At 43.2% G+C, this 11391-nt stretch overlaps 1 protein-coding gene across 4 annotated transcripts; it reads right to left on the bottom strand.

Annotated features, from left to right (window-relative positions):
- Window positions 1-1777: 1777 nt before the first annotated feature.
- LOC113203925 (beta-taxilin) lies at window positions 1778-9532 on the bottom strand. 4 transcript variants are annotated; one of them, XM_026418875.2, is made up of 11 exons: window positions 9364-9532; window positions 7772-8046; window positions 7506-7688; window positions 7275-7421; window positions 6978-7172; window positions 6739-6867; window positions 6466-6624; window positions 6175-6388; window positions 4726-5906; window positions 2815-2971; window positions 1778-2231 (listed from the first exon to the last, which is right to left on the bottom strand). In XM_026418875.2, the coding sequence occupies exons 2-10, from the start codon at window positions 8024-8026 to the stop codon at window positions 2852-2854; spliced, it is 2583 nt and encodes an 860-aa protein (XP_026274660.1). In that variant the 5' UTR covers window positions 8027-8046; window positions 9364-9532; the 3' UTR covers window positions 1778-2231; window positions 2815-2851. The 4 variants fall into 4 exon arrangements, with proteins under 4 accessions (XP_026274660.1, XP_026274661.1, XP_052124394.1 ...); XM_026418876.2 differs by lacking the exon at window positions 9364-9532 and adding an exon at window positions 8430-8620; XM_052268434.1 differs by lacking the exon at window positions 9364-9532 and adding an exon at window positions 8236-8364.
- Between the last annotated feature and the right edge of the window lie 1859 nt (window positions 9533-11391).

The raw sequence follows: 11391 nt of genomic DNA, 5'->3' as shown, positions 1-11391 counted from the left end.
CAATTACACCAATTACCCCCCCCCTTTTTTTAGGTGTCGTGCGAATAATTATTCACCTTTTTTGCTGTCCTGACCTGCTTGCCTGTCTGCTGAAATTAGGTGACCATGTCAAAAACGGGGGACGGAGTCTCGTCAAGCGATTAGAGGCGGACGCTAGAACATGTCTCTTAAGTTTGCGGTGCAGTCCGCTTAAGGAGGCATGGCATGACTCCCCCCTAAACTACAAAAAGACCCTGCTGGATCCACGACTGATCAGAGCTGTCACGCAGCCTGCCTCAACTTTGGCATTACTTCATCATTGGTGCCAAAGCCACGGGCCAGTTATAAACACCAGCACTGGTCGTATGGCTTGGCTGATCGCTCTGAAACACCACGGTTATCAGAACGATCCTGATTCCTGCAGTTCCTGCGATCTGCTACACCGCACACCGTTACACGTTACACCCACCCCTACTTTGCGAAACGAACTTCAACAATTTGCCATCCCGCGCAGTGTGGACTTACGAGCGTTCCCTTCAGGCGCAGAGGTTAGGCTCTCCAGCGGGAAGGTTTGTTGTTGTGCCCAGCTGGGCCTGGAGCGGCTGTAGTGGCAGCGGCGGTGGCGGCGGGCATCAGCCGCAGCGCGTCCCCGTCAGCCGTCAGCGGGCCCCACTGCAGGGCACCGCAGGACACAGGCTCCCTCCAGGCACTTGAACACTCCTTCCCGCAGTCACTCTCTCGCGTCACATCTCGCTGTCGAGCTTTCGGCTCCAGCCCAGCTCGACGTCCTGCTCGTGACTCTCCTCAGCTGGAGACAGCTGGAGACCACTGGAGAGCAGGAGGCAGGAGGCAGGAGGCCCTTGCACCGCGTATCGCGTGCGTGCTGCGCCGCGCGCTGCGTGCGCCCCGGCTCGGCTCCGCGCCGCTCCGTTCGCACAGGGCTCGGCTTGGCGGGAGAACCACGTGACCTGTGGAGGGCCTCTGCGCGTGCGCGATCACCCCCCTCCCCCCGCCCTCAAACTACCTGGCTATTCCCCTCCGCCCCTCACCTGAGGTCTCCCAACCCAACCCATGACCTGCGCGGCGCGGTCTCTTCAACCCAGCCGTCCTTCGGACCCTCGGACCTTCGACCAGAGTCCTTCCGGGCTGCCAGCAATAAAGCTGGTTACCTCTAATGCTGGTGCCATTTTCTTAAATCGTAAATAAATGACCGCATCTTGGGAAACCAACCGATAATCTTGCAGCCTTCAATGTCTACTTTTCCGACGTCCTTCGCAGGCGCCGCCGCGAGGGTAGGCAGCCCCTCTTGCACAGATCACCCTGGCTCCCGCTAGTTGACAGAATATGGACAGAATCACTGCAGAATTCACTGCAGTGAAACTTTTGACTTTCGTCCGGGTCAAATCTTATTCTAATCTAATTAAGTGTCCGCAGGTTGAGAGTTAGAACTGACTTGTAGTAAGGGCAAGCAATAGAACGGGGGCGAGTCGGCCACCACGGGGACCGGGCATAGGGGAAACTTCAGGATTCCCCACTCGCAATCCGCAACAGGTGCGCGTGGAATCAACTCTCAGGCAGTATTCGCTCTCTTCCTTCTGTACAGGGTGGGTGATGTGATCGGCGCTGCCTTTTTATTTTTCCTGCTTATACTGTACCGGATTCATGCGTGCAGACGGGTTGCATACTTGCACGGGGCCGCGAGACCTCGGCGGTAGAGCTGGCGCAGACCCATATTCTCTCAAAGAGACATCAGAAAAGGGGGAAGGGTTGACAAAAAAATAAATAAAAATAAGTGAAATCCGTTTTGTGGTTTGTTGTTGTTTTAACAAAAGGGAAGGAAAACTGTAATTCACAACAAAAAAAAGGGTTAACAAACAGAAATGATTCAAAATGGCACATAAGTATAAGAAACATTGGTGAAAATCACAAGCCTCTGACACATCAAAATTGTTCACAAAACTTCAGGAAACGAAGGGACAGAGATACTACATAAAATTAAAGTCGAATCGAATTTTAGTCATTCTGACTGTCTTAAATTAGTTGATTTTGACATAATTTTGTTTTTTAAATTGTTGCCTTGACCTAATTTTAGACATGCAAGATTAAACATTTTTGACTTTTGATGACAATTTGACAGATCTCTTTTCCATGAAGTGTCCTTTCTCAAAACAAAACAAAAAAAAAAACTACTGAGTAGATAAGACATTATCATAAATTGAGTCTCATTTATTCTTCTTTTTCTTGTTACTTTCCTGCAACATAAAATAGAAAAGTAAAATTGTAAACCAATATTAAATGTATATGGCAATTTAGCAAGCCAAACGGATTGGGTATACAATCATTGGATTTGAGTGAAAATTCCAGAATTTCAGTGTTCGTGGGTCATACATATTATTACATATGCATGCATTTTGATCCAGCCTTCAAATAAAGGAAACATTATTCTGTATGTATGTGCTTACTTAGTAAATTTGGTATTCAAACATAATTTACCAATAAATTTTATCTGACTTTTAATCGAGGCAAAGATTTGAGTTGGGGGAAATGGGAAGGCGATCCCAACCTGTGGTACAGTACACCCTATTGAACAAGCTGGCACAAGCTGGATAGCACCACATGCATTTCAATCTGAGCGCAGAAGAACTTCAAGCATTGTCCATGGACTTTTCTCTTGTGTGTTTTTTCAACGATTCTTTATACCCATAGAGCTATGGTTATCAAGTCAAACAAAACAAACAGGAGCAGGAAAGTTCACTTCAAAAAATATTTAATGCTTGTAAACAAAAAGACTTGGATGTTTCACACACAAGAAAAAAAATGAACACAAAACTTTACCTCGTTTTAAAGAGAGATAAAATGGCTGGCTTCATTCTCAACTCGGCTCATGCGTCTGAGTTGCCTGACTGTGCCGCTTGAAGCAACCAAACAGCTTCGAAATCCGAAACAGAGACGCGGTACGACCTTTGATCCCCAGTGGCTGCCCAACCCTTTTCTACAACCAAATCGAAAAAGCAACACCTGAATGTTTCAGAGAAAAATGCATTTGAGTTCCACCTTTTATTCAGCATTTCACTGAATGTTACCATGACTATTGTTACATTGGTATTGTTTCCACTGTGTATCAAAGACAGTGCTCCTTACGAAGGTGGAAACAAGTTAAAGGAAAAGTGTAACAGTCATTTTAGTTAGGAAATGAGAATTTTTTGGAAAAATAATATATGGTGATGAATATGGAAAGCTAAAGCAATTAATTTCCTTCTCATAAGATATAAAGAACTGCTACAGATTAAATACTATGGTACGATATACGAAATAATTATAGGCAAGTTTATTATAGGCGATCCTTATATCACAAAAATATGTTACATGCAAGCCAAGCTCTGCATCATTTCAATAAGCAATGAGTTAGTAAAAGTAAAAAATGAAGTCAAACAAGCCTTCACAGGGGTGACTAAAAACCACAAGTTAACAATCCATGGGGTTTTATTGAAACTGCAACATTCACTACAAAATAAGATATTGAAAGGAAAAATTGTATAATTTGACCAGGCAATTATAGATAAATTTTTAGGGTAGGTGAAATCAACAGCTGTAGAGTATTAGAACTAAAAATCCTCCATTAATATCACCACCTTTGTTTTAAAAAATACTAAATTATTTTTAAGCTACACAGCTCTATCCTCACCTCTACCGGAAATAAATGACAATACCTAATTTGACAAATAACCTTCCACAAGTACTTGTTTCACATGATGCAAGGTTTGTCCCAGTTGCAGTATAGAACTGGTAAAATACCTTATGGGAATTTTAAAATATTGCAAACAAGACCTGATTGAACATTCTCATTAAAATTATAAAAGGATAATTAAACAGTCTTGTAAATCAGTACATGTACAAACTTGTTCAATACATTTGACGGTTGCACAAACTTCTTTCTTTTCATTTAGCTACGAGTTAATATTTAAGAAAACTACATTGGATCACTTGCAGTTGAAGTGTTGGATCTGTTGAACCTCAACAACACCTATCCTTCAACAGGTATGGCATGAAATTTTAGAGAACTTAACAAAGGCCATGAATAAAATCAACACAAAACATCTCACAGGACAAAGCTTTGACTAAGAGAAAATGTTAACTATGTATACCATGCCCTATGAGATACTTTGTACTGATAACAACATAATATATTTTCAATGACTACAGTTACTACACTAAAAGGCACATATGGGGGAAAAAATCATCTATTTCTTCCAAGTTTAAATATGAACATATTATTCCTTGGCAGAGAATAATGGTTACACCATAAGATAATAAATAATGGAGAAATGAATTATTTCAAGACAAAAGGGAATGGAAATAGATATCAAACAGACATGCATCACAGTCTACATCTAATGCAACTTATTCCCCTCTAAGTGGCATGTGGGTGGAACATTGGAACTAAAATCTCTTCAGATAAATTTGCATAGGCAAACTGTACAGCAGAAACAGTTATATTTAATAAGAATGTGAGTATACTCATCAACCACAAATCCACTCTCAGGAAAATCTCATCACACACAAAGTTAAAATAAATTATTATTTTTTATATTGTAAAGGAAAAAGAACAGAAAAGCAAAGCAGCGAGGAGACACATGAATGGGACTGTTCCATCCCATAAAAAGGGCACTACTTATCCGCTAAATAAAGCAATAAAATAAAACTCACTGCACTCAACAATCAAATTCAACAATTTGATTAATTTACCTTGCTTTTCTTAGTTGTGAGAGGTGCAACAGGAGGTGCAACAGTAGATTCGACAGTGGGTGCAACAGTAGGAGCAACAGTTGGAGCACTAGGTGCAGTAGTAGGTGTAGCAGAAATTGAAGCGGCAGGTGCATCCGCTAAAGGTGCATCCGCTAAAGGTGTGACAGCCGCTTCACCAGTTGTGGAAGTAGCTAAGTCATTGACCGCATCAATTTTTTTAATTGAAGAATCAGAGGACTCTACAGGTAGAGCAGTTTCATTTTCAGAAACTACTGATTTCTCTAAAGTCTTTTCAGTCAGACACTTCTCTTGAGTTGAGGGCACTGGAGGTGCTGCAGGCGCTGTGGGTGCTGCAGATACTACAGGATCCACAGGCTTTGAACCAACTGCAGCAGCATAACTAAAAGCTGCAGGTGCAGGAGGCTGGTCAGGAATAGGTACAGCTGAAGGTGGTGGTACAGCTGCAGGTGATGGTACAGCTTGAAGTGGTGGTGCAGCTGCAGGTGGTGGTACCACCTCAGTAACTGATGCAGATTGTTGAGCCTTTGGTGCAACAGCGTTTTCAGAGGGAACAGATGTTGTTTTTGGCGCTGTCACCTCTTTCAATTTTGGTTCAGCTTTCTTTTCAGCATCAGTCTTATCAGGTGAGGAAGGAGGAGCAGCAATATTGGTTGAAGGAGTCTCAGAGAGATCTGGTACTTTCTTTAGAGTATCTTCAGGCGATTTTGTTGGTTGGGGAGAAGAATCAACTTCTGTGGGGGCAATATTTACTGGAGGGGCAGATTCAGATTCTTTGGTTTCAGCTGGAGATTCCTCAGTGGTTGTCTGTTTTTCAGGAGCCTGGCGCCCTGATTTCTTATTTTTGCCCTTCTTTTTGTTGCTTTCCGCGTTTTTATTACCGGCTGATTTAGATTCAGCGGTTTTCAAGTCATTAGTCTTGAGTTCATCAACTACTTTTGAATCATTTGTCTTGACCTTTGATTCTACAGTCCCAGAGGCAATCTGCTTCTGGAGTTCAACCTGAAGCTGCTGCTGTTGCTTTTCTAGCTGTTGTTGCTTATGCAACAACTCTCTTTCCAAAATTACTGACTGCAAGCTGTCTAATGTGTCATTAAGTTTCCGACGATCTTCTGCTATGTCAGCAGCCAGCTTTTCCTCTTTAGCAGAATCTGATGGAGCACCTGTTGGCAATATAAAGTCATAAGATAGATAGATGTATGGCCACAATTGTTTTCAAAAAATACAAATTTTATGCAAAAATCATTTTCTAAATTGCTAATTTGTTTCTGGACCCTTAATTATATACTGACAGAAATAATTTTTGCTTGTAAATTGAATATCCTATAAATACAACTGAGTTATTACTTCAAACCTTAAAACTTAAATGGGCATTAATGTCCAATGCATTGGTTTCACAATGCGAAATTCAAAATAATCATAAAAACTCACCAACAGCATTAATTTGAGCCATCAACTTAGCACGTTCCTCAGTGAGAGTTCGACAAAGTTTATGTAATTGGTTCAGCTGTCGATTAGCAAGGGCCAGTTCAGCATCCCTCTGCTGTTTGTCAGTGGCCATCTCAAGAAGAGCTTGGTGACTCTTCTCCCACCGTTGTTTCCAAGTAGATGTCTCTTTCTCTAGTTTAACAATTTTTTTTGACATCTAGGAAATAAAAGAAAATTTTGATGAAATCGATTGATAAAATTAACTGTTTATTCAAATCATCACTATTAACCAACCCTTTCCATTTCTTCTTTGAACCCTCCAAAAACTTCATTACTGCGAGACAAGGCTGTTTGGAATTCATCATACTTGTTGGTATACAGCTCCACCTGTTCACGGAGTCTTAGCTCCGTTTCTTGTTGCTCTCTGGCTCTAACCTGATACTGAGCAAGTTCCTGTTGAAGTATGAGGAAAAAAGACAGCATTAAGTTTTGTCACATCTGCTTGCATTATGTGGGTGATAAGAGTATAAATTACAAGTTAAGTGTTTATGTGTTGTTTCTTATTACCAAAAGTAATTCCTGCTTGTCACGTAGAAGAAGTTCCTTTTCTGCTTTACCCTCCAGTTGTGCCTTGGCAAGTTTCGCATCAGCCAATTGGGCTTCGAGTCCCATTTGCTTTGATATCTTTTCAACTTGCTATGATAAAAGTTTCAAGTTTAAGTTTAGACATTACAATTATAATAGTGAGAGCAACTACTAGAATCACAATTTCCAAAAGCAGAAATACAGATTAAGAGATGACATACCTGAACTCTGAGCTCATACTGTTCACACACAGATTTAAATTTGGTGGTCATTTCAATATTATCATCGCGAAGTTTGGAATTTTTCTCATTGTTTTGTTGCATTAGAGAAGTAATTTCTGCTAAAGTACTTTGGAACTTATTAGAAACTTCTTTCCTTTTCTCTTCTTCCTCACGAATCTTTAAAACACTTTCCTCCTGATAAACAAAAAGATACATAAATAAACAATAATCATAGGATGGGTAATTTGGAATTGAAGGGAAAAAGAAATGACAGAATTACTGTACCACTTAATTTACCTTTATGGCCCTATTTTGCCTTTGAAGTTCACGGCAAAGGCCTTCAAGCCTACTTCGAGCAAGGACAGCTTTGCTATGCTCACTTTGAGCAGAATCCTTTTCTCGTTCCAGCTGAGTTAACCTGCGTTCAATATTTTTTGATTGAGTCTGGAAAAGAGGAAAAAAGTTAGTTAAAAAATGTGGATTGAAGGACAACTTTGACAGACACCACTGAAAAGTAAGACCACTTACTTGAAATTTACGGTTCTCATCAGCAACTTCTGCATACTTCTTAACAAGAGCATCAAGCTTCTCTTGAGGAGTTTCAAAAGAATTGAGAGAACGCATAACCTGCTCAACACTGCGTTCATCCTTCCTGCGAGAGTACTTTTCTTCACGTGATGATTTTTTGTTAGTGGACTCAGCAGGCTTGTTCTGTAAGTAAGAGCATAATGTTAAAGAGTGTTTGAATGTCAATGACATTGAGAACAACAGTTCATTAAACTGAAAATTCATACATTATTCTGCTTGACTGGTGCTGACTCAGTTTGTTTGTTAGAGTTCATTGGTGTTTTATTTTCTTCTTTTGCTTTGGCGGCATTTTCTTTTTCTACCTCAGCTTTCTTCTGAGGGTCTCCATTGACACTGCCATTTTCAACTGCAATTTTTCCTGGAGTCTCTGTTTTTTGGTTCGGGGAAGTTTTCACCTCTTCCTTAGGACTCAATTTAGGAGTAGCTATTGCCTCGGGACCTTTACTGTCTGTAGCTTCCATGACGAAGTTTCATTCAATACCTGGAATCCAGGGAGATGGATAGTTAAGATTAACACAAAAGGATAATTTTGTTCATCACAAGAAGCAGAACCTGAACACTGGAAGCTTATTAACTATTGCACTTCACATCAAATAATTATTATAGGTTGGGAGTTAAGCCTGGAACACTCAAAATTTGAAAGGAATATCAACTGACTGATAAAACATACTCTTTATCATCCACCACCGATTCGGGCAGCTAAGCAGTCAATGCTTACTCGCCAACCAAGGAGAAGGACAACTATTATTTTTTGGGTGTCAAGCAGCCCCTAGTAACCCGGTGTACAGGCCGGGTGAAGCAGTGGTGCAGTTCATTCACAACCGCAATGAAAGGGGTCGTAGCTTAAACGAGAGCCGTACTTACAGAGAGAGAGATAACAGAATACAGGAGTCAGCCTAAGTATCGATAGAAAACATTACACTTGACGCAATGAAAATTGTTTTGAAAATGTCGGTAAACTTATTTACGCTGAAACTTGCTGAAAGTTCTGTTTATATTTCCTTCACAAGGCGCTGCATCCGCCGCAACAAAAAAGCGACGGATGGGGATATTTGCAGAGGAATATTAAAACTAAAAGTAAAAGAAGGTAAGTATAAAAAATTCTGATCTCAATAATTTGCAATTAAATTTGGAGGACCATATATCTCAGTACTCGGAAGCAATTCCTTACAAGTGACCCCAGATAAAGTCCCGAGGTTGGCGCTTTTACTCGCTATGACCCCTTTTCATGATAGCCACAGTAGCCACTGTAAAAACAGAAAAGATTAACCATGTATTCTTGGGACCTTCCATTTGATCTTCCGAGAATTTCCACTATCAAATTCTACCATTTAACATACTTAAAATAATTCCTTCTGAGTTACCTCCAAGAAAGGAGATTAGAATTCATTTGTTACTTTTCTTATGTTTTTCCGATCCTGGACCAAGCTTAGCGCCAGTACGTTCAAAAATGGTTCAAAGAGAGTACCCAACCCCATGCAGTTTTAGAGCAGAAAATAATCTGAAATTCAGGTATTTGCTACCAAAATAAGTGAGGGTCCCTGTTCCGAAGCAGATGGGTTAGATTCGCAACGCCAGTGGTTGATTATTTCGTTTGCTGACTCGTTCTCAAAAAGCAGCGCACTAGTAAAACGTGAGAACAATTCACTACAAAATCTACGCTGCAAGCTATAAATTTGTGTCGGAACGGCATTGAACCTCGCTTTCGGCGGAGTTCGGGTTACGCGAGGATCCACGTTTTACGGGGGCCAAGGGACGGACGGAACACAACACACCGATACTGCTAGTAGGTACTTACTCTCCACGAGGTACCAAGGACCCTGTTGGCTCAATGAGGACCTCTCGGAAGTGGACGAGACAGGCCCGAGTAGGTCATGAGCCAAGATCAGAGGAGGGCGACGAAGGACTCGACTCGGAGCTCGCAGCCCTGGGGGTGAGCGCCGGAGGGTGAGAGTCCGTCCGCGGGCCTTTTTGCTCTTTTCTTCCTCTCTCTTTTCTCTCCCCGGTTAACCGACCATCCCCTCCACCCCGCGTCCCCGTCCCTCGTGCTTATTTTAGACAACTTGTTTATTCCTGGACGGGCGCGGTGCGTCGCGACGCGTCGTGGCGTAGCGCTGCGCGGGCGGCGCTGCACCTCAGCTACCTAAGCAGACCTCAGCGGATTGTTCGACGTGTGTAGACGGCTTTAGGGGCACTGAGCGCCGGGTCGAGCAGCTCCTGTGTGAGGCATTGAACCTTCCCGCAGAGCTGTTAAAGGCTTACCCGTAGAGGAACACAAGCAGCGGCAATGCAGTGTGCTGCATCCAGCGCCTGCTTAGGGGCCCTACCACCCCTCGGCACAGAGTGTGTGCGTGTGGCGTAGGAGGTAGGCGTAGATGCATTCCACTATTCAAAAAAAAAAATGTATCGTGGAAACCTTCCTGTTGTGTGACAACAATTGGTCTGGGTCTTTCAATTTTACACTTTTAACCGCGTTTCTCGGTGAGGTCCGTGAAAACTATCAAAGCAGATTGCACGTGTTTTCGCTGAGATTTTAAAACTGGATAGGTAGCGAGCTGCTTTGCCATGCGTCTTTAACGCGATGAGCGCTGAAGGTCACGCGAGTGCACACTCGCGTGCACGCACGCACGACGCACGCACGAAGCGCAGTCGCCGTGTGTCCTTTTGCCCACCGAGCGTGCAGGTCGAGTGTGTTGCCTACTCGCTGGGCGTCCTCACGGGCCCTATGCGCGGCAGACCGAAAGTAACGCAAATATATGTAAACCTATAAATTTTTGCTTGGAGAGATGAAAGTTAAAGGCGATTGGTGGATATATGGGCATTTTCAGGATACACAAAAGAGTTGAGAGCTTTCGAAAGGCTACATCGGGATCGGGATCATTAGTCGCACGCACGGGATGGACGCTCCCGCATTCCTAAGGATCTGCACTTTTAAATGTCGTGTTGCCGTAGAGTTTCTATTGTTGCATGTCCCTTAAGCATATTTTGGGTCTGCCGTCCGTAAGTTCGAACGGCTTTTAATTTGAAGCGCCCCAGCCTAGGCTCGTCACTGTCTGGTTGGTGTCACACCATCACCAGATCTTCTGTGGATTAGGAACTTGCGACTGAGAGAAAGGCTAGGCGACTAGTCGCATGATAGGTATCATGTGATTTAGGACTTAAAGCCTCTTCCTCGACAGACTCTGGAGTTGCTTGGATGTGGCAGTGAGAAGTAAACGTGCTAAATACTGGAAAGAGTAATTCTAGGAGGTGCTGGTCATGTCAAGAAAAGAGGGGGGGGGGAGGCAAGCAATTGATGATTTTGTTCCCCCTGCTAAATGGCTGAGAAGAAAGTGTGCGTTAATGTGGTGATTCATATGTAAAACTACGCAAGCACCCCCCCCCCCCTCCTGCGCCTTGACCATGTCTTGACCTTCCTCTAGCCGAGCGGCGCGGGACCTACTTGGATCGAGATGTGGACTGGTTCTGGTTCTTGGCCGCCGCGTTGTCGGCGTGGTGGTGAGCATGGTGAGCGCTGACAGAGGAAAGGGGGTGGGGGGCTGCACTGACCAGTCCACTGCACGGCTCGCTGCAGAAGGCGCCTGGCACACGGCTGACTGGCCGCCTTGAACAGTCTGCCCGGAGTCCCACCCGGTAACACACTGACCAGTTCCGCCCCCCTCGATAAAAAGAAAAAATGCGAAAATTAAAATAATTGAGAACAGGATCGATCAATAAAAGTCACCCCCATGGATGAACCGCAGGTTATACCAGTAACTTGTAGGTCACTTGGGCCTTCGCCGTTCCCTTGTACGGGAGGAAAGGTCTCCGCCGGTGAGAAAAAAAT

The sequence above is a fragment of the Frankliniella occidentalis genome, unplaced genomic scaffold (assembly GCF_000697945.3).
Source record: "Frankliniella occidentalis isolate FOCC.00 unplaced genomic scaffold, Focc_3.1 Scaffold69, whole genome shotgun sequence".
In the NCBI taxonomy this organism is placed as follows: Eukaryota; Metazoa; Arthropoda; class Insecta; order Thysanoptera; family Thripidae; genus Frankliniella; species Frankliniella occidentalis.
The sequence above is the reverse complement of the archived record's forward strand: the minus strand, read 5'-3'. Positions and strand labels throughout refer to the sequence as shown.